At 38.7% G+C, this 22130-nt stretch overlaps 1 protein-coding gene across 1 annotated transcript; it reads right to left on the bottom strand.

Annotated features, from left to right (window-relative positions):
* Window positions 1-386: 386 nt before the first annotated feature.
* On the bottom strand, window positions 387-21014 carry LOC132124786 (mucin-2-like). The gene is made up of 33 exons (XM_059535939.1): window positions 20921-21014; window positions 20748-20816; window positions 19787-20048; window positions 19569-19683; window positions 18361-18451; window positions 18097-18254; window positions 17825-18044; window positions 17561-17686; window positions 17298-17412; window positions 16797-16935; window positions 16522-16639; window positions 16320-16379; window positions 16059-16196; window positions 15726-15890; window positions 15517-15611; window positions 15306-15432; window positions 14129-14384; window positions 10971-11034; window positions 9318-9469; window positions 8732-8870; window positions 6805-6909; window positions 6464-6643; window positions 5682-5927; window positions 5433-5589; window positions 5019-5147; window positions 4731-4802; window positions 3773-4365; window positions 3198-3368; window positions 2776-3071; window positions 2408-2720; window positions 1793-2266; window positions 1218-1487; window positions 387-596 (listed from the first exon to the last, which is right to left on the bottom strand). Exons 1-33 carry the CDS (start codon window positions 21012-21014, stop codon window positions 387-389), a joined length of 5919 nt encoding a protein of 1972 aa, XP_059391922.1.
* Between the last annotated feature and the right edge of the window lie 1116 nt (window positions 21015-22130).

Genomic DNA, 22130 nt, shown 5'->3' with positions numbered 1-22130 from the left:
CAGTACTTGGACTAATTGAAGATGGGGTCTCTGTTGACACCGGTGGCATAGGAGTAGTTGTAGTAGTGGAAGTGGTTGTAAATGTTGGAAGTGTTGTGCCAGTATATGGAATAGTTGTAAGTGGTGTTTCTGTTGAGGTAGGTTGCAAAGGTGTAGTTGTGGTAGTGGAAGAGGTTGTAAATGTTGAAGGTGTTGTACCAGTACTTGTACTAGTTACATATGGTGTTTCTGTTGACACAGGTTCTGTGGGAGTAGTTGTAGTAGTGGAAGTGGTTGTAAATGTTGTGCCAGTACTTGGACTAATTGAAGATGGGGTCTCTGTTGACACCGGTGGCATAAGAGTAGTTGTTGTAGTGGAAGTTGTGGTAAATGTTGAAGGTGTTGTACTAGTACTTGGAATAGTTGAAGATGGGGTTTCTGTTGACACAGGTGACATAGGAGTACTCGTTGTAGTTGAAGTGGTTGTAAATGGTGAAGGTGTTGTCTCTGTACTTGTAGTAGTTACATGTGGTGTTTCTGTTGACACAGGTTCTGTGGGAGTAGTTGTTGTAGTGGAAGTTGTGGTAAATGTTGAAGATGTTGTGCCAGTAGTTGGACTAGTAGAAGATGGTGTTTCTGTTGACACAGGTTCTGTGGGAGTAGTTGTAGTAGTGGAAGTGGTTGTAAATGTTGAAGGTGTTATGACAGTACTTGTAATAGGTACATGTGGTGTTTCTGTTGACACAGGTTCTGTGGGAGTAGTTGTTCTAGTGGAAGTTGTGGTAAATGTTGAAGGTGTTGTGCCAGTATCTCGAATAGTTGTAGGTGGTGTTTCTGTTGAGGTAGGTGGCAAAGTTGTGGTTGTGCTAGTGGAAGAGGTTGTAAATGTTGAAGGTGTTGTGCCAGTACTTGTGCTCGTTACATGTGGTGTTTCTGATGACACAGGTTCTGTGGGAGTAGTTGTTGTAGTGGAAGTTGTTGTAAATGTTGAAGGTGTTGTGCCAGTAGTTGGACTAGTTGAAGATGGGATTTTTGTTGACACAGGTGACATAGAAGTACTTGTTGTAGTGGAAGTGGTTGTAAATGGTGAAGGTGTTGTGCCTGTACTTGTACTAGTTACATGCGGTGTTTCTGTTGACACAGGTTCTGTGGGAGTAGTTGTGGTAGTGGAAGAGGTTGTAAATGGTGAAGGTGTTGTGCCTGTACTTGTACTAGTTACATGTGGTGTTTCTGTTGACACAGGTCCTGTGGGAGTAGTTGTTGTAGTGGAAGTTGTGGTAAATGTTGAAGGTGTTGTACCAGTACTTGGAATAGTTGAAGATGGGGTTTCTGTTGACACAGGTGACATAGGAGTACTCGTTGTAGTTGAAGTGGTTGTAAATGGTGAAGGTGTTGTCTCTGTACTTGTAGTAGTTACATGTGGTGTTTCTGTTGACACAGGTTCTGTGGGAGTAGTTGTTGTAGTGGAAGTTGTGGTAAATGTTGAAGATGTTGTGCCAGTAGTTGGACTAGTAGAAGATGGGGTTTTTGTTGACACAGGTGACATAGGAGTACTTGTTGTAGTGGAAGTGGTTGTAAATGGTGAAGGTGTTGTGCCTGTACTTGTACTAGTTACATGTGGTGTTTCTGTTGACACAGGTTCTGTGGGAGTAGTTGTAGTAGTGGAAGTGGTTGTAAATGTTGAAGGTGTTGTGCCAGTATCTCGGATAGTTGTAGGTGGTGTTTCTGTTGAGGTAAGTGGCAAAGTTGTGGTTGTGCTAGTGGTAGAGGTTGTAAATGTTGAAGGTGTTGTGCCTGTACTTGAACCAGTTACATGTGGTGTTTCTGTTGACACAGGTCCTGTGGGAGTAGTTGTTGTAGTGGAAGTTGTGGTAAATGTTGAAGGTGTTGTACCAGTACTTGGAATAGTTGAAGATGGGGTTTCTGTTGACACAGGTGACATAGGAGTACTTGTTGTAGTTGAAGTGGTTGTAAATGGTGAAGGTGTTGTCTCTGTACTTGTACTAGTTACATGTGGTGTTTCTGTTGACACAGGTTCGGTGGGAGTAGTTGTGGTAGTGGAAGAGGTTGTAAATGGTGAAGGTGTTGTGCCTGTACTTGTACTAGTTACATGTGGTGTTTCTGTTGACACAGGTCCTGTGGGAGTAGTTGTTGTAGTGGAAGTTGTGGTAAATGTTGAAGGTGTTGTACCAGTACTTGGAATAGTTGAAGATGGGGTTTCTGTTGACACAGGTGACATAGGAGTACTTGTTGTAGTTGAAGTGGTTGTAAATGGTGAAGGTGTTGTCTCTGTACTTGTACTAGTTACATGTGGTGTTTCTGTTGACACAGGTTCGGTGGGAGTAGTTGTGGTAGTGGAAGAGGTTGTAAATGGTGAAGGTGTTGTGCCTGTACTTGTACTAGTTACATGTGGTGTTTCTGTTGACACAGGTCCTGTGGGAGTAGTTGTTGTAGTGGAAGTTGTGGTAAATGTTGAAGGTGTTGTACCAGTACTTGGAATAGTTGAAGATGGGGTTTCTGTTGACACAGGTGACATAGGAGTACTTGTTGTAGTTGAAGTGGTTGTAAATGGTGAAGGTGTTGTCTCTGTACTTGTACTAGTTACATGTGGTGTTTCTGTTGACACAGGTTCTGTGGGAGTAGTTGTTCTAGTGGACGTTGTGGTAAATGTTGAAGGTGTTGTACCAGTACTTGGAATAGTTGAAGATGGGGTTTCTGTTGACACAGGTGACATAGGAGTACTTGTTGTAGTGGAAGTGGTTGAAAATGGTGAAGGTGTTGTGCCTGTACTTGTACTAGTTACATGTGGTGTTTCTGTTGACACAGGTTCTGTGGGAGTAGTTGTGGTAGTGGAAGAGGTTGTAAATGGTGAAGGTGTTGTGCCTGTACTTGAACCAGTTACATGTGGTGTTTCTGTTGACACAGGTCCTGTGGGAGTAGTTGTTGTAGTGGAAGTTGTGGTAAATGTTGAAGGTGTTGTACCAGTACTTGGAATAGTTGAAGATGGGGTTTCTGTTGACACAGGTGACATAGGAGTACTTGTTGTAGTTGAAGTGGTTGTAAATGGTGAAGGTGTTGTCTCTGTACTTGTACTAGTTACATGTGGTGTTTCTGTTGACACAGGTTCGGTGGGAGTAGTTGTGGTAGTGGAAGAGGTTGTAAATGGTGAAGGTGTTGTGCCTGTACTTGTACTAGTTACATGTGGTGTTTCTGTTGACACAGGTCCTGTGGGAGTAGTTGTTGTAGTGGAAGTTGTGGTAAATGTTGAAGGTGTTGTACCAGTACTTGGAATAGTTGAAGATGGGGTTTCTGTTGACACAGGTGACATAGGAGTACTTGTTGTAGTTGAAGTGGTTGTAAATGGTGAAGGTGTTGTCTCTGTACTTGTACTAGTTACATGTGGTGTTTCTGTTGACACAGGTTCTGTGGGAGTAGTTGTTCTAGTGGATGTTGTGGTAAATGTTGAAGGTGTTGTACCAGTACTTGGAATAGTTGAAGATGGGGTTTCTGTTGACACGGGTGACATAGGAGTACTTGTTGTAGTTGAAGTGGTTGTAAATGTTAAAGGTGTTGTCTCTGTACTTGTACTAGTTACATGTGGTGTTTCTGTTGACACAGGTTCTGTGGGAGTAGTTGGTGTAGTGGAAGTTGTGGTAAATGTTGAAGGTGTTGTACCAGTACTTGGAATAGTTGAAGATGGGGTTTCTGTTGACACAGGTGACATAGGAGTACTTGTTGTAGTGGAAGTGGTTGAAAATGTTAAAGGTGTTGTCTCTGTACTTGTACTAGTTACATGTGGTGTTTCTGTTGACACAAGTTCTTTGGGAGTAGTTGTAGTAGTGGAAGTGGTTGAAAATGTTGAAGGTGTTGTGCCAGTATCTCGAATAGTTGTAGGTGGTGTTTCTGTTGAGGTAGGTGGCAAAGGTGTAGTTGTGGTAGGGGAAGAGGTTGTAAATGTTGAAGGTGTTGTGCCAGTACTTGTACTAGTTGTAGATGGTGTTTCTCTTGAGGTAGGTTGCAAAGGTGTAGTTGTGGTAGTGGAAGAGATTGTAAATGTTGAGGGTGTTGTGCCAGTACTTGTACTAGTTGTAGATGGTGTTTCTGTTGGGGTAGGTGCCAAAGGAGTAGTTGTTGTAGTGGAAGAGGTTGTAAATGGTGAAGGTGTAGTGCCAGTACTTGTACTAGTTACATGTGGTGTTTGTGTTGACACAGGTGCCATAGGAGTACTTGTAGTTGTGGTAAATGTTGAAGGTGTTGTACAGGGTTTCTCTGTTGCAATCACTGTGGCATTTATGCAAACTGCATAATAACACATTCCCATATCATCCTTAATGTTGTAAATGGTGTCGTTATGGTCATATTGTTTTCCACCATAGTTACAGCACCCTGTAAGTTTCAAAACAGTATATTTTTAGATTATTGTGAATATTAAAACACATAAGGAAAATAAAACTTTAACTATTTGTCAGGATTTAAACAAAACAAAAGTATTTTCCTGTGATTAGTGTTTCACTTACCCGGAGTTTGAAAACATTGTATATTGCCATGTTCATTACAGATACTGTCAAAGGAATGCCACATATTAGGTAATTTAAATAAGAGTAACAGGTGGAGGAACCACCCACAGATAAATATGCTTTAAATACTTTGTCAGGGTCTATATCATGTTCCATACCACTCATGACAGGACTTATCAGTTGGTATATTCTCTTCAGGCTTGTATTCGATTCCGTTGACATAGCATCTGGGAATACACTCTTTCACACAGACCTGATTTTGCTCATCAAAAATAGGTTCATTCTTTGGACATTTTGGATAACATCCTGCATTAAAAAAAATAAATTATATATATATATATATATATATATATATATATATATATATATATATATATACCAGTTGCAGAAATTGCAGGTTCATGAACATTTCTACCTTGCCCAGTATCTATGGTCCCTAAACATAGCAATCATTAAAAAATGTTTAGCACTACATATAAGTCTCTGTTGTGTTCTATGTATAGTCAGTCTTCAAAAACTCACCTTCCAGGTTGGGTAAAGTGTTATTGCAGATACCAAAAGGGTTGCTACAGGTTTTGTAGCAAGGTATACCACAAGGATTATAATGCCACGTGCATCCTTCTGGTTTATTGTAGTAGTCACAGTACACAGCTGATATGGGAATATGGACATAAGTATGAAAACATACACACATTAAAATTAAATATAGTTCAATTACAGTAAAACATGAAAATGAATGAGAGCCTGGGGCTCAGTGGTAGAGCATTGCATTAGCAGCACAAAAGGTTGTGGGTTCAATTCCCAGGGAACACACAAACTGGTAAAAAAAAAAAGTTGGCTAAAATTGACTGCTATATGCATAAATGTAAATAAATGTAAAATTTACATTTGGATATTACAGATTTAGGATGTGCACAAGAATTAAAAGATGCTTACGGCAGATCTCAGGGGTTCTCCAGTCCACACAAACACCTGCCTCATTGCAGGCTTGAGCATAAGCTGCCACAGCTGTACAGAAGCACTCACAATCTCCACCTGTGTCACATGCACATGAGTCCTTCACACAGTTTTCATAATATGGGTTTGGATCCACCTGTAGGAAAAAGCATTTTCATACTTTCTGCTGAATTCCTGTGTACCACATTATAGGGAATATAATTTATTTAAAATGCATTCAAACTGTACCTTGTTATGGCAGTGTTTGAATGTAGCCTCACTGTCTTTTATGATGCTACATTGTAGTTTTGCCCATGGCTCTCGTTCAAGGTTCTTAAAGCATGGGTCAAAGTCTGGTGCAGCATCAGGGCAGGTGCCTAACACTTTCCAGCTGTCAACAAACTCAATTATATCTGTGGTTTGTAAACTGCCTTGAGTAGTAAAGTCATCTTTTCCATTTCCATTGAAATTTCCACATAGTCCACAAACACCTCCCTGTGAAAATATAAAGTCCACATACAGTAAAACAATATATAACGTTGATATCTTCCGGTACAGTACTTATTAGATTTTTTTAGAAATATTATAGTTTTTAAATATTTTGAATTCAATCTCATGCTAACAAAGGCTGCATTTATTTGATCAAGATAATGTAGAAAAAAGAAAAAAAAAATTGTGAAATATTATTACAACGTAAAATAAGTATTTTCTATTTGAATAACAATTCCTGTCATGCAAAGCTGAATTTTCTGCATCATTACACCAGTCTTCAGTGTCACATGATCGTTTCAGAAATCGTTATAATATCCTGCTTTTTTTATGTGCTTTCCATTTTCAGTATTTTTTGATGAATAGAACGGTCAAAGAACAGCATTTGTTTGAAATAGAATCTACTAGAATACTACTTCACAATAGTATTGTTTTTTTTCTGTACAAAATATATATATTTTTTTCTAAATGTTGAGCATAAGAGACTTCATTAAATACATTTAAATGTTGTAACATTTCCAAACTTTCCAAATACAACTCACCATGTGTTGAGGTTGCAAAATGATGCGAACAGTTGTCCTGCGGTCCCACAAAACTGTCAGTCCAATATCAGCATCAATGACAAGGTACATCCCAATCATTGTCTTGTTGTAACTGATCTGTGGGCCACTTTCTGTATCAAAGGCTGTTACATTCCCACCATAAAGCTCTAACTTAGTTCTCTGTAAGAGTTTGCAAGATAATAATAATTTCAGAATTAATTTATGGTAATGTGGAATAGATACAAAATAAATATTTTGTTTTAACAGTGACTGCAATGTGTTGTAATTTGCATGGTATTCGAGTTTGTTCCTACAGGGATCATATAGAAACCTAACCTTACCCCCAAAAGGATGACAACAGCCTTTGAGCATGTTGTCCCTGTTGTTCCACAAGGAATATTCTCAGTGATTACATGAAAAGTTCCTGTCTTATTTCCACATTTATCCTTAAAAACAAGAGGACATTACATTACCAACAACAAAAACATACATTATGTCACACGTCTTACTGCCTCCTGATTAAAGTGTTTCATTTGTATAAAAAAAAGGATTATACTAAATGTTAAATGCTTAGGGCCCTATCATACACCTGGCACAATGTGATGCAAGGCGCAGCACAAGTGTTTTGATGGTTTCAGTCCGGCGCCGTTTGCATTTTTCCATCCAGAGCCACGTTGTTTAATTAGCAAATGCATTTGTGCGCCCATGGGCATGGTGGTCTAAAAAAGAGGCGTGTTCAGGCGCATTGTTATTTTAAAGGTCCCGCTCTTCGTGATCCCATGTCTTAAACTTTAGTTACTGTGTAATGTTGTTGTTAGAGTATAAATAATATCTGTAAAATTCTAAAGCTCAAAGTTAAATGCCAAGCGATATATTTTATTTAACAGAATTCGCCTACAATTAACAACCCGTTTGGATTACATCTCTCTACTTCCGGCAGTAATGACGTCACTAAAACAGTTTTTTGACTAACCTCCGCCCACATAAATACACAAATAAGGGGGCGTGGTCTCGTTGCGCTCCGACGGATAAGAGGAAGTGTTGCGTTTGTGTTTGTCGCCATGTCGTCGAAACGCTGTTATTTTCATCTCGGAGTCCAATCATTTTTGTTTGGCCTTCCCAGAACGCTGTACTTAGAGATGAATGGTTACATATATGTTTAACTCGGTTCCCGAAAATTATAATCCACATGTAAAACTATGTGCAGCACATTTTGCTGAGGACAGCTTCCTCAATCTCAATCAGTTTAATGCCGGATTCGCACAAAGATTATTCTTGAAAGATGGAGCAGTTCCCTCTTTGTCTGGAGAAGGCGTTGTTTATGGACCACAACTGGTAAGTCTATTTTATTATTTAAGTTGATGCATTTAACAGTTTCTGTAACTTATTACACAAAGGGCAACGCTGTTTAGCTTTGTTAACTAAATGTTAGGGCTGTGCAAAAAAATCGAATGCGATTTTCATGTGCATCTCTTCAGTAAAAACGCTCCTGTGATTATAAGTACATCTCCAGCAGTTTTCAAAACAAATCCTACCCAATTGCTTCTCAAAACTTTTCCAAAACTAGCACGATTTCATTTCCAGGAGGGCAGCGTGCTCTAAGCTGCTGTCGAATCACAACACAGGAACCGCTTGCACAATCAGAACTAGTTACATATTTCTGAGGGAGGGACTTTATAGAACCAGGAAGACATCAGCCCGTTTTTATGACAACAGCGGTATACAGATATGTGAATTGTGTGAAAAATACTGTTTTTTTTACATGCGAAACATGAACGTGTTATATTGCACACTGTAAACAATCAAAGCTTCAAAAAAAGCACAAAAAACAGGACCTTTAAGGAGGTAAAAATAGACTGCGCCATAGACCAACTCAAACCTGGTCTAAAGTCAATTGCGTGTTGACTTTGCTTATAACACACAGGGATGTGCATCACACAAACATGCCAAATATTAAAAACAAAAGGATTACAGTGTAAAAGAATATTATTGTGAGGCTACATAAATATAAAAATGTAATGATTTACTCATTGAGAGAATAGGGACAACCCATTACAAAAATGCACCCCTGCGCACGTCCCGTTTTTCCGTCATTAAAATAGCAAAAGTGGATTTGGATATGCCCTGAGTGCACCTGTGCCGTGCACTTTACACTTTGCGTTTAGATCGTTAAAATAGGGCCCTTAATGTTTCACTATGATAGCAAGTTGTAAGTCTCAGAGGCATAGTAAAGGTACACAGAAAATAAAAGTACTTGTCTTGTAGTACCTCAGCAGCTATATAACTGCACTCTCCCCTGAATCCGAATCTCTGCTGGTCAAAAGTTTTATAATGTCCGCTTCCATATATTGTGCAGATGCCTGGACAGATATTTTTTGTGCATGTCCATGTTCCGTGTTGACAAGTACTGTAACAAAGTAATACAGAAAGTGGACTCAAATCTATGTGTATCCACAGTGTTTTATGTTCACAAACTTTTATAGTTGATGACTTTTTTTTTGGATTACGTGCATTGATAGATGCTTTTATCCAAAATGAACTACATTAAATTCAAGGAACATTTTATCATATTTATTTCATCATACATTCCATGGTAATCAAACCTATGACCTGTTAGCATCTACTATTTGAGTATCAGGAATGCCCAGAGCCAGACACTAGGAAGGGAGGGAATGCGGCCACAGTAATAATAATAATTATAAAAAGTGATGGGGTCTATTTTTGGATAATACACATTTACATTTTAGTAGAATTATCCAGGTGTGGATTCTGTGTGGGCCTAGTATTTTTGGCTATTCAATGTAACTATACAAAAAGTGCTAATTAGTCATGGAAAAGTCTGTAGCTTACACACCAGTTATTGCAGTCTACGATTATCTCAGTCCCTGGTGCATAAAACTCTCCATTGTGAGGACATGGACAGTCATAAGGGTTAACACAGTTTCCTCTGCCATCATCAAGTAGACCTGCAGGACACTGACAGCCAGATTCACAGTCCTGCGAGAACTGTGGGTGTGGTTGGAAGACGAAGATCAGAGAGAAAGAGAGAAAAAAAATTACTGACAGATCTAGGGGAGTAAATATTTAAAAAACATTTTATAATCAGGATGCAAAAAAGGCTAAGTAGGACTTTCCACAAATACAGTGGGGAAAATATTTATCTGATCCCCTGCTCATCTGGTAAGTTTGCCCACTTACAAAGAAACAAAGGGTCTGTAATTGTGTAATTGGTGCAGAAACCCTTATTGATGTAGGGGATTTACATTTTCTACTATGTGGAGACTTTTATTTTGATGTTTGTCACGGGCGTCGCCATTTTAGGTTTTGACGAGTTGCGCGGAGAGAGCGAGAGAGCGGAGAAGAGCAGCGGTGAGCTGAAATTGAATGTTGATCTCGTTTAGTCAATCGTGGGAAAAAGTCCCATTTAGACTAGCGACAAACATAATAGCTGCATGACGTTGCCTCCGAGTCTTCGTGTATGTGAACAAGTTTAACGAAGTAAGCATTAAAACGAGTTTTCTGCCGTGTTCGTGCATGAAGCTGGGCAAAAGGCCTGCTAGTTTCATTAAGTCTCAGTCACGTAGGAGTTAAAAAGTCTCGTGTTTTCTTTGTTTCAAACAGTTTTTGTTTCATTTGTTCAAACGCACTAGAAACAGTGAGTGCTGTTACTGATCGTGTGAATTAAAAGGTTCGCTGAGTCGTCGGATAGGGTCGTGCGTTGTTTGTCTTCTCATTGTGCCTCAATCAGCTGGGATTGGGGCCTCGTTAAATCAGGCTGCCATTGTCTGGATCGCGAGGACAATCGTAAGTGAGTGAAGAAACAGTACCCTGCCATCCATTGGAAATCCTTCAGCTCCTCATTCATCAACCAAGAGTGGAAGCAAACTGCCATTTTCTGTCAGTGAGTCATCTGAACTGAACTGTTAAATCGTACATTTATTTTTGATGGAACTGTGATCAGTGAATTTTCCTGAAAAGGGATTCATAGCCTTTCTTTTGTGCACATAACTGAACTTTTTGGGACTGTGAAATCCATATATGGACAGAGTATAACTTTTTACCTTTCTTTTCCTGGATTTTTGAATTGGATCTTGGATTTTTGAGCCGGATTGAACTGAACTTCAAGGTGAACTTTGTTTGAAAGGTTGAGTTAACTGTGAAACGTTCTGTCTAACGTTATTTACAATAAGTGATACTGATCCTTATTTTGTTCAGATTGAACTGAAACGACACAAATCAGTTGATTTTTCATCTCTATTATTTTCAACATTTTTTTTATTTCATTTTGATTTGTCTGCACTTGAAATTGTTTCTGTAAACTTTGTGAAAACAAGGAAAACGTAATCATTTAAGTTCTTGCAGTAGAAATGTAGTTTGTTTGTTAAGTGAAAACCGTTTATGCTAATTTTGAGTCACTTATACTAAGGAGTGGGGGTGTCTTATCTATCCTGTTAGATTCAGGGGAGGGCGGGTTTTGCAGTTAACTAGGTTTACCACATATACACACTTCAGGTGGCTGCCGTGTATTGAGTAAATCCTGAAGCCCACCTCGCCGATTCTTGAGCATTAGCCTACACATTGCAACACGATAGACACAACATACAACTACTCTAACAGTTGTACAAAGACCAAAAGCATTGGGTGGGGGGACTAGGATCCTGTTGCTCACTCAGTCATCCTTCGTATAGTGCTGAATATTTCCCCCCACAAGGTGGTGGCATATTCCCCTCCACCACATTGACAAGCACAGAGGAAAACCTTTTTTTTTGTAAGGAGTGGGGGTGTCTTATCTATCCTGTTAGATTCAGGGGAGGGCGGGTTTTTGCATTTCTAACCTTTATATTTACATTTACATTAGTCATTTAGCAGACGCTTTTATCCAAAGCGACTTACAGATGAGGACAATGGAAGCAATCAAAATCAGCAAAAGAACAATACTATACATTATACAAGTGCTATAACAAAGTCTCAGTTAGCTTAATGCTAACTGAAACATTCTTTACAGCTCATTTAAAATTAATCTTCTTGCCGTGTTCTGGATTAATTGGAAAAGTTTAATAGAACTGGCTGGAAGACCTGCAAAGAGAGCATTGCAATAGTCCCGCCTGCACAGAACAAGAGCTTGAACAAGGAGTTGTGCAGCATGTTCCAAAGAAAGGGCCTGATCTTCTGGGTGTTGAATAAAGTAAATATGCAGGACCGGACAGTTTTAGCAATGTGGTCTGAGAAAGTAAGCTGATCATCAATCATAACTCCAAAGTTTCTGGCTGTTTTTGAAGTTGTTATGATTGATGTGCCTAACTGGATGGTGAAATTTGTGATGAAACGATGGGTATACTGGAGGTGATTGTCCTTCATCCAGCAAGAAATGTTTGTTAGACAAGCAGAGATGTGAGCAACTATTGTCGGATCATCAGGATGGAATGAGAGGTAGAGCTGAGTGTCATCAGCATTGCAGTGGTATGAAAAGCCATGTTTCTGCATGACCTAACGATGCCATGTAGACAGAGAAGAGAAGTGGTCCAAGAACTGACCCCTGAGGCACCACAGTAGTTAGATGCTGTGACTTGGACACCTCAACTCTCCAAGATACTTTGAAGGATCTATCTGATAGGCAAGACTCAAACCATTGGAGTGCGTTTCCTGAGATGCCCTTTGCCAATAGGGTTAATGGGAGGATCTTGTGATTAACCATCTCAAAAGCAGCAGACAGATCAAGCAGCATAAGTATTGAAGATTTGGATTCTGCTCTTGCCAGTCTTAGGGCTTCGACAATCAGAACAAGGCAGTCTCGGTTGAATGTCCACTTCTGAAGCCAGATTGGTTGCTGTCAAGGAGGTTGTTCTTTGTGAGAAATGCAGAGACTTGTTCAAGTGTTTTGCAGTGAATGGAAGAAGGGAAACAGGTCTGTAGATGAGGGTTGGTTTCTTAACTAGTGGGTTTATATGACCCTGTCTAAATGTTGTGGTAAAAACACCAGTGTGGAGGGATATGTTAATGATGTGAATGAGTGCAGGTACAGCTGGAGGAGAAATGGCTTTAAGGAGATGATATGGAATAGGATCAAGCGGACAAGTAGTAGGATGATTAGAAAGGATGAGTTTGGAGACTTCTGCCTCAGAGAGTGAAGAGAAGGATATGATTGAGTGTATGTTTGCTGGTAAGATGTGCTTTACAGATTGTGGTGAGGAAAATTGTGCACTGATGTTTTTAATTTTATTAATGAAAAACATGGCAAAGTCTTCAGCTATTATAGTTGATGGAGGAAGGGGGAGGAGGAGGACAAAGGAGGAAGGAAAATGTTTTAAAGAGCATGCAAGAGTTTTTTTTAGGTTGATATTCTGTCTGTTAAAGGAGCATTGCGTAGGTTCTGAAATTTCTAACCGTTACTGACACCAGTGGCCTTTAGAGGAACTGCAGCCAGTCTCATGCTCGTTCTCAGTGCGCACGTTCTTTTTTTTTACTTACGAAGAGTGTCCGTGGGTGTCTGAATTGTGCTGGAGGCTGGTCGCTTCTTTCCATCCGCAGAGTCCATTTGAAAACACTTTTGCCACTGGTTACTATAATGGCTGGCGTGCCATACGGTTGTAAGCCCAAGTAGACGAGAACGCGCATGACATCACATTTTTTGTGAATTTTCGCGCCAATTCGGGCCCGACTCCTCCACACACAATTGAGCCTACAGGCTGATAGAGGCAACCGTGGTGGACAGTCGAGGTGTCATTCTTTTTTTTACATCATGGTTGGCTCATACATGTACAAATAAACTCTATCTTAAAGATTTTTTTTTTAAGTAAAAACCTCCACATAGCTCCTTTAAAATAAACCTACCATAAAAATTATAGACCTTTTAATTCTTTGTAAGTGGGCAAACTTACAAAAACAGAAAGGGATCAAATACAATTTTTCCCCACTGTAGGGAATAAATAAATATTATACGAACATTTACAATGAGGTTCTACATTTTTGCAACCCTGTTTTAAGTTGCAAAACCAATATTTGAGACACATAAGTTTAAAACCATGAGTCTATAAAAACATAGGTCTAAAACAAGCTTTGTCAGATTAGAAACTGGGCTTACACAATCCATTTCCTTTTGCATACAAGTCTGTGCACACAACAATCCATGTTCATCTGGACGCGCTGTACTGCAGTTGAAGAAAACCTTTGGAGGAAGACACTCTGCAAAATATACCAGACAGTGGAAAAAAAAGACTCATAGGAAAGAGTTTTATATTGGTGACCATATTTGGAGACTGCATTGGAGTTTATTTCTAAACAATGGTCAGCCAATTGTTTCACTGTGCAAACATTTGACAGGATAATTATTTTTGTGTGACCATAATTGTAGTTAACTCAATATAATTAATTCAATACAAGTTAGCATCACTCGTGGCATTATTTTGATCACCACACATTCCCTTAACGCTGACAGCCCTTAACCTGATTAAAGTTTTGGGTGTCAAAGAGAGGTATCCTAAAGTGTTTTGTCTTACCCACAATTGGAGGTTTCCAGGACAGACAGCGGAATGTTCCATTCACACAAACACTGGAGAGGAGGTTTTAAGGTTTTAAGATCACAGTTTGTATATTATTTGTACAGTGTATATTTTAACACTTTTACATTTTTACAACTACTGAATAAAACGAATGTCATGCACTCACCAGTGTTCATTCTTAATGTTAATAGATGTGCCAGGTTGGACTGTCACGCCATTGTTGTAACATGGGCATTTTTCCATAGGTACACACAGTCCATTCTGATCCTGGTAGAGTCCCTCTGGACATGCGCATCCGTCAACGGGCACAAAGTCAACACTGCAGCTTTGGCGCTCAGAGGAAAGAGACAGACAGGTACGCTGACAGCCTTGCAGCTCATAGGAGTAGTTCTGGGAGGCCGGGCAATTCTCTGTATATTTTTCTGAGGGGATCATTTTGAAAGGGGTTGTGTCTTAAAGATGCATGTTGCCCTCTGGAAAACCCAAATAGCTGAGCTCTTTCAAAATTAGAACTAAAAGAATCTAACCTAAAAATCTGTCTATGTGGGTGTACTGCCTGTTAATCAGTTATATCCCACTTCCCACACAATGATTGTTTCTCCTCTTTAAAAATATATTTAGCTTGTAATATATGTGACCATTACAGAGCATGCAATTTTAATTTACCATATATTGTAAATGGTCTGATATATAGTAAAGGACAACAGCTAACTTTAGTAAATATCTGATTGACCACTGATCAATCAGAATCAAGTATTGCAGAGCCCTATAACAAGTGAAAAGTTTATTTATGAAGTATATATATACTTCCAATGGAAGGGGTATTAGGAAACATTTTGAACATTTCATATATCCACATATTTTTTTTAATTTATCCCATCTTTTACTAGGTTGCTTGCAGCATTAACATTTTATTTGTACCAGAAACAATTTTGAAAATCTGTTTTGAAAGAGTTTTGAACTTCTATTGAGGATGGCAAAAGCTAGTAAAATGCATTCATTACATTTTTTTTTTGAATTCAACATACAGTAGTACACTGTCACTAGACCTCTTTTGGGGGGATTATAATAGCAATTCTTATAGATGCTTTCATTTAACTTTCATTGCTACAAAACACCTTGAAATACAATAGGATGTATTAGTTTTTACCTCAATCTCACTTCCCCAAGTTATATTTGGAATATACGCTAGTAGTTTGGCATTCTGGGTTTTGATATGAGAGAAATTGTGGGTTTATTTAAGGGAGTTTTTGCCCTAGTTACACCTAAATCCAAAAATTATTTCAGCTTAGATGATGCAATTACATCTGTCTGACAAAAGAATCTGCTTTCAGCCATCTTACCACACACAATTTCTCTCCAGCCTTGGAGGATTATTCCTTTGGATGCACAGGCCCGTGCATATGAGGAGAACACTGTACACAGACAGTCCTCACTCTTCTCACAGGTACAGCTGGAGTATTTGCATCTCTAAAAGGACATAGAAATTTTGTGTCACTGCATGTTGTGGAAAGCAGGGGTAATGTTTATTTCAATATGGAAAATTTGTCATACTATGTAGTAGCTGTCTGGATTGACAGTGGTGTGACATTGGGCAAAAAGGCTCTTCTTTTCCTTCATCTGGGAACACCAATACTCAGCATAGTGCTCTAAAGGCATCATAATACACAAGGTTACAAGTACATGCATATGATAAGCCCTCCTATACGATTATTACACAAAGTAAATGGTATCCCATCTACAGTATGCAAAAAGTCTCTCACTGCTGTCACTACTGTAGGAACAGGGGTCGTCTAGTCTTTCAGTACGGTCGGGGCAGTTGGACTGTGTCTTCCAGGCATTTGTGAAGGAAACTGCTGTACCCTCTACCACTCCCTGAGGAGTCTCCAGATCATCTGACAGCACTTTGTTAAAATTTCCACAGATACCTGCAGAAACCAATGACATATTAAATTTTAAATATTATTACACTTTGAATAAAAAGACCCCCAGTGTTCAAGGCTATGCATGAAAGGCATATCAATGGTAATGTGATGTATTGACTACTTAATTCAAATTCAAGATTTCATGTGTTGTTGTTTTTTTTTAAATCTCACCACAAGTCTTGCCCTGGAAGCTTTGGTCCACAGTGATGTAGACCTGCATAAGAGGCACCAGCTGTACCTGCACCTGCAGCCCAAAGGTCGTCTGAAGCATGATGTGAAACGATGATGGCATGAACACTGTGAAGTCAGCTGAGAGAAAAAAGTTGAAGAGTGTGAAAAAATGCTTCACAAAAATATCAGCCTTCACAAACAAGTTTCAACACACATTTTAAAACACACAGAGAGAAAAAATACAGAGCAGCCCTCTTTTACCTGTCGTGTAAGGAAGTGAAACTATTGCATTGTGTTGAACTGTGCCATCAGCTTTAATCACTAGACGCTAATGAAGAAAGACAGTCTCACTGTATGTACATATGTTGAGCAATTTATCAACTACTAGAAACTGCGATATTTCTTCCATTACAAGCAAGAGAAAAGCCAAATCAATAAGATTTTTTTATGTGAAAGAATGTACTCACATGGTTCTTGTCATTGTTAAACATCACTTCTATAGATTTCAAGCAGGTGTCAGTATTAAGGCTAACACAAGGAACAATCTGACCCAGTATGATGAACTTTGACTCCTCAAAGTCCTACAAACACACATGGAGTTTACAAAGTGTAGAATTCATTATTAAGAATTGTATTTGTTATTAAAATACCATGACATGAATGAATGCAAACAAATTATACATTCTAATGTAAATGTCTTAGCAATTAAATAAGGTGTTGTTAGTAACTAAAACACACTTTTGAGAGCACATAGTTGCAATCTCCATGGAAAGTGAATTCTTTCCCGTCAAAGGTGGTAAAGTGAGATCCTTCTTCTACTGCGCACAAGCCAGGGCCAGGAATACTTGTACAGATCCAGTTTCCCTCCTTACATATGCTGAGTTATGCAAAAGAATTACAAACAGACAGTGTAAACAACTAGCTTTAGGACCATACATATACATTATATAGTTATGTAACAATGGTGTAGAGCAGGGATCCTCAAATCTGGCACACGAAATCCACTTTTCTGCAGAGTTTAGCTCTAACCCTAATCAAACACACCTGAACAAGCTAATCAATGTCTTCAGGATCATTACAAAATCACAGGTAGGTGAGTTTGGTCAGGGTTGTAGCTAAACTCTGGAGCGCATTGGCCCTCCAGGGAAAGATTTGAGGAACCCTGGTATACAGCATGTTTTATTGGTTAATTAAAGATATGTTAAAGACAGGAGAAAAGAGTGAAATGTGTTTTATTACCATTCCGCGTTATGTTTGTAGAGAACCTCTCCTGTGCTGTAGACGCGGTCATGCTTACACTGACACTCTTCCACTGGGATGCAGCCCATGTTTGAGATTTCATCAAACACAGTTCCTATAACAGTTCAAATACAGTTCCTAAACAGTACTTTTAAAACTGCGTTTTGAGAAAAAGGTTATGATTTCAAATCATATAATTTTATTTAATTCTGTATACATGATGGAACTAAAAATCAATTCAATATTATGAATTAGGGACTGACCTGGTGGGCAGAAGCAGCCATCAATGTTGTGTTGCTCACACAGTGTGTTCGTGTCTTTGTGCAAGCATGTGTCCATACAAGGGGAGCCGCTTTCAGAATGTACCATATTGTAGGGGCATGCCACAGCTGCATAGGGATACAAGACATACAGTCTTTACAATGGCAATTAATGAATAATTCAAAAGCACAAGAAGTAAAAGCAAATAAAAAGCTCATGAGAGAAGAATCATGGGACATCCACCAGAGCTCAGAGGTAGTTATTACCGCAGAAGTCAGCTCTTCTCCAGGTGGGCGGAGTTCCCCCAGCATGGGAACACTGACGTGAATATTCAGACAGAGTTGCACAGAGTGTGGAGTTGTCATTATCTTCAGGCTGATACAAGCACATGTCATTCATACAGGCCTCGATATATGGCTCAGGGTTCAAAATCTTGTTACAGGAGAACCAGTCTGCATCTTTCAAAAGGTCATCACAATCTTCGCGCTGTAGTGATACAGGTACAGTGTGTTTTTAACACTTATCCTTAGAGGTCCACTGACCAATACAGATAGCATTTGCAACTTACATGTTTTTCAGAATGATCTACTAAAATCTGCTCATCGTCTTCTTCAGAGGGATTTTTGCAATCCACCTTTGGGTTGGGAACTTTGTGCTTGTTCCCAAACTCAATGTAGCCTACCTCTCGTTCATATCCTAATTCTTTATTAAATAAGATAAGACATGGATTAAACAAAGACAAGAATTACAAAACTATGATGAAATAAGGCAGAAGTCAGTCAATTATAGTCAATCAACTCACCTGATTGAATAAACTCATTATAAACTGCAGCCCGATTGAAATCACCACACAATCCACATGTGCGATTTGAAAATTTGGAGTCCAACTCCACCTACAATAGCACCACATGGAAATAAAGCTTTTCAACAACCCCAGCATCATTTCATGACTTAATATTAGACTTACTACTTACTTTATTACTTACTATACATATTACTGGCCAATATCTACACGATTTACCATTAATCCATCATAAGCTACTGTATTAATTATAAATATCTAAAATTCATTTGACTAGTTTACACTAAATTCTGTATTCATAAATACCGGGTTAACGTTATTGATTTTGGTGTCATATGACTAATTAGACAAACTGATTGTTAAAAAAAAAGTTTGATGGAAGTGGCCTAAAGGATAGATGTAATGGAGGCCAGCGAGTAGGAGCTGTGCAGGTTAACCTCAAGAGACACTCTAGTGACTGACTGAATCTTTAGTCTTCTTGTTAGTGCGTTCACATCCCATGCCGGAGACCCAGGTTCAAAACCTACTTGAAACAAGAAGGAGGTGTGGGGGTAAGGACCCCGGGAGAGAAGGGTTAGATTGGTGCCATGACCCGAATGGGAGTGAGGTTTAGGGGGCGAGTGTAACAGAGGCCAGCGAGTATGTGCTGTGCAGGTTAATCTCACTATCCTGATTTCAAGAGACATGCTAGTGGCTGCAGTCTTTAGTCTCCTTGCTAGTGCGCCCGCTTCCCATGCCAGAGACCTGGGTTCAAGACCTAATCAGAACAAGAATGAGGTGTGGCAGTGAGGACCCGGGAGAGAGGGGTTACATTGGCGCTGTGCCTTAGATCGGAGTGAGGTTTAGGGGAGTGAGTTTAACGGAGGCCAGCGAGTATGTGCTGTGCAGGTTAACCTAATCTCAAGATACACACTAGTGGATGCAATTTTTAGCCTCTTTGTTAGTGCGTATGCTTCCCAAGCCAGAGACCTGGATTCGAGAACTACTCGGAGCAAGAAAGTGGTGTGGCGGTGAGGACCTGGGAAAGAGGGTTTACATACAGAGTCTGACTTGTAAACCAAAGGTGGTGAGTTTGAGGCCCTGGCTGGAATTGTAGGTGGGGGGAGTGAATATACCTTTATACTACTACAGTACACTGAACCCCCAATTGCTTCCTGTGTGCCTTTCCTTTCCTTGCATTCTAAAACTGACAGGCAAAAATGACTCACCATGACTGCATCCTCTTTGTTCCACATGACAGTTATGCCCATTTTTGAATGGAGTCTCATGTAAATTGTGTTCTCTTCCACAAGAATTCCTGCGACATGCACTGGCAGCAATTTACTAAACAAAAGAAAAGATTCAAAGGAAAACTCATTTTCAGCATTTTTTTTGTGTGTTTGCTGTGGGAAGAAGAAAGCAGCACATCAGTTCCCCTGAATCGTACTTTTTTCCATTGATGATGACCTTGTCTGCAGTGATTTCGACGGTGATGTCATTGATGGTAACCAGGACTCTGCTGATCTTTGGGCTGCTGGTGTGTTCTGTTCTCTTCACGTGAACTGAGAACTGGCGAATGAGGCTTTGGCAGTCAGAGACCAGGTTATACTCGCACGTGCCTGGGAACTGATAAAAGTCCCCATCGAATGTTTTGAAGTGGAAGTTTCCCCACATGCTACAGATGTTGTTGACATGGTTACTGGCACGAACTGGAACAAAATAGCCTAAAAGAATGTTAAGACTTACTCCAGTGTTCACATATAGTATGTTATGCATTGAGCATGGTTTTGCTTAAACTTTTTCATCCTTTGAATTGTTATATGAAGTTTATAGAATAAAATCCACTCATGAAAATAACTCTCCAATCTTTTTGTTTATTGTTTTTAGTTTGCTTAATTATTTTAGTCCTTATATTACTTCTATTTTATGACTTGTCACAATTATCCCCAGCACCTTTTTTAAATTAAATGTTGCTCATTAATTTAATGTGTAGTTCAACGATTCTTCCACAAAAAAAAAAGAAAGGTTAATAGCAACTTTTTTATCGCAGAATTTAGAATTTATTTTCTAAAATAAACATTACACAATTCTGAGAAAAAGTGAGAACTGTGAGATATAAACTGACTTTTGTTCTTGCAGTCCTTGCGAGAAATTTTGGCTATGGTATAAAAGAATAAAAAGGATATTGCAACTCAAAATTAAAACATTTTTTATCACTATTTTAAGTTTATTTCTGACCAAATTTCACAATTCATCAGAATTGAAATACAAACTTACAATAGTGTTAGAAACGCCTGAATTGTGAGTTGCAGTTACCTATTTCATTCTTTTATACCATGGCCAAAAGAACCTTCCATACCTTAAACATACATAAAGCATCTCATAATCCTTAAACACAATATGTTTACCTGATGGTGTTGTTGGCCACATAGTCAAGTCACTAGAATCTCCCATTACTCCATAATCCTCCATAAAGCCTTTAAAAAAAGACAGATACAGTCATATTGTGTACCGAATACTGTGAACGTTTTTTTTTTTTTTTTGCAGTATCTAATCTTATTATTTTTTTTTTTTTTCTAACCTGCTTGTATCAGTTGTTGCCCTACTAGTAGAACCACCCATCTCAGCATCCACATCTGGGACATCCTCACAGCCCCCATGGAGAAAACAGCCATCCTCAACAGCTAATGTGAGCTACCTGTCAAAACCTGTCTTTTTATAGTGAATGCTAGTTTTCTTTGTAAGGATGTAATTTGTTATCAGAAGGAGGAGCCCAGAATATACATTACCACAGAATTTTAAATATTTATTGGGTTATAGCTGTTTAAGACTAAACACGTTGTCATTTACAAAACTGCATTTAAACGGAAAAAAGTCAAACTAAACAAGGATGTGAGTCTTGATGGAGGGGAGGCAACTTTTTTCTTGAGAAGTTGCACAGTATAATGCAAAGTTAAACTAATATCTATTTAGCTAATGCTTGTTGTGGGCTAAAGTGAAGTGACATACAGCCAAGTATGGTGACCCATACTCAGAATTCTTGCTCTGCATTTAACCCATCCAAAGTGCACACACACAGCAGTGAACACACACACCGTGAACACACACCCGGAGCAGTGGATACATTGGTATCCAGCAGGATACTAGCAGGATACATTTGCATTCATTGTACATTTGGGCCATTATATATTATTAAAATATTAATGTTAAATGTTATTTTGTATATTTTTGCTCCACCTATTTAAAAAATTAAGCAAAAAAAAAACCCCTAAAGTAACACACAGAATTAAAATATTTAAGTAGAAATATTGAAATAGTAATTTCTTCTGGTTTAAATTTTAGAAAATTATTTCAAATAATTACAAAAGACTACCCATGTACATATTAAATGTTGCAATACTTCAACTTGCAATAAAAAAAAAGAAAAAAAAGTAGCCTGAATAAAGAATTTTTCTTTGTGTGTGTGTTTTAGTTGATTGGTTAATTTAATTCACTTGATAGGAGTCAATTTAAAAATATTATGCGACTGAAGAAATATGTTTCTAACAAAAGCTGTTTTTTTTATTTTACTTGAACACTCAAGTATTTGTTTAAACTTGTCCAAATGCTGTCCCAACTTTTTTTTTTTTTTTCAAATTGACTCATCTGAACAAACAGTTTTGGGCAAGTTGCCATTTTACTGGAATTTACTGGAAGAAACAAAGCCAAAATGTCACCTGACCATCTGAATCTGTCTCTGGATTTTCTTCTCCTTCTTTTATTTAACACTCTTTAGGTGATCAAAGGTCCCA

This window comes from Carassius carassius, chromosome 43, assembly GCF_963082965.1.
Source record: "Carassius carassius chromosome 43, fCarCar2.1, whole genome shotgun sequence".
NCBI classification, from domain to species: domain Eukaryota; kingdom Metazoa; phylum Chordata; class Actinopteri; order Cypriniformes; family Cyprinidae; genus Carassius; species Carassius carassius.
This window is presented reverse-complemented; position numbering and strand designations above follow the sequence as displayed.

Coding starts and splice junctions, on each gene's coding strand:
- LOC132124786 (XM_059535939.1), bottom strand. CDS start 21,014: ATGGCTGTTTTCTCCATGGGGGCTGTGAGGATGTCCCAGATGTGGATG. Junction 11,035..14,128: donor AACATTAAGAATGAACACTG/GTGAGTGCATGA, acceptor TGCAATGTGTAG/GCTAATGCTCAAGAATCGGC. Junction 2,267..2,407: donor CAACTACTCCCACAGGACCT/GTGTCAACAGAA, acceptor ACAAGTACAGAG/ACAACACCTTCACCATTTAC.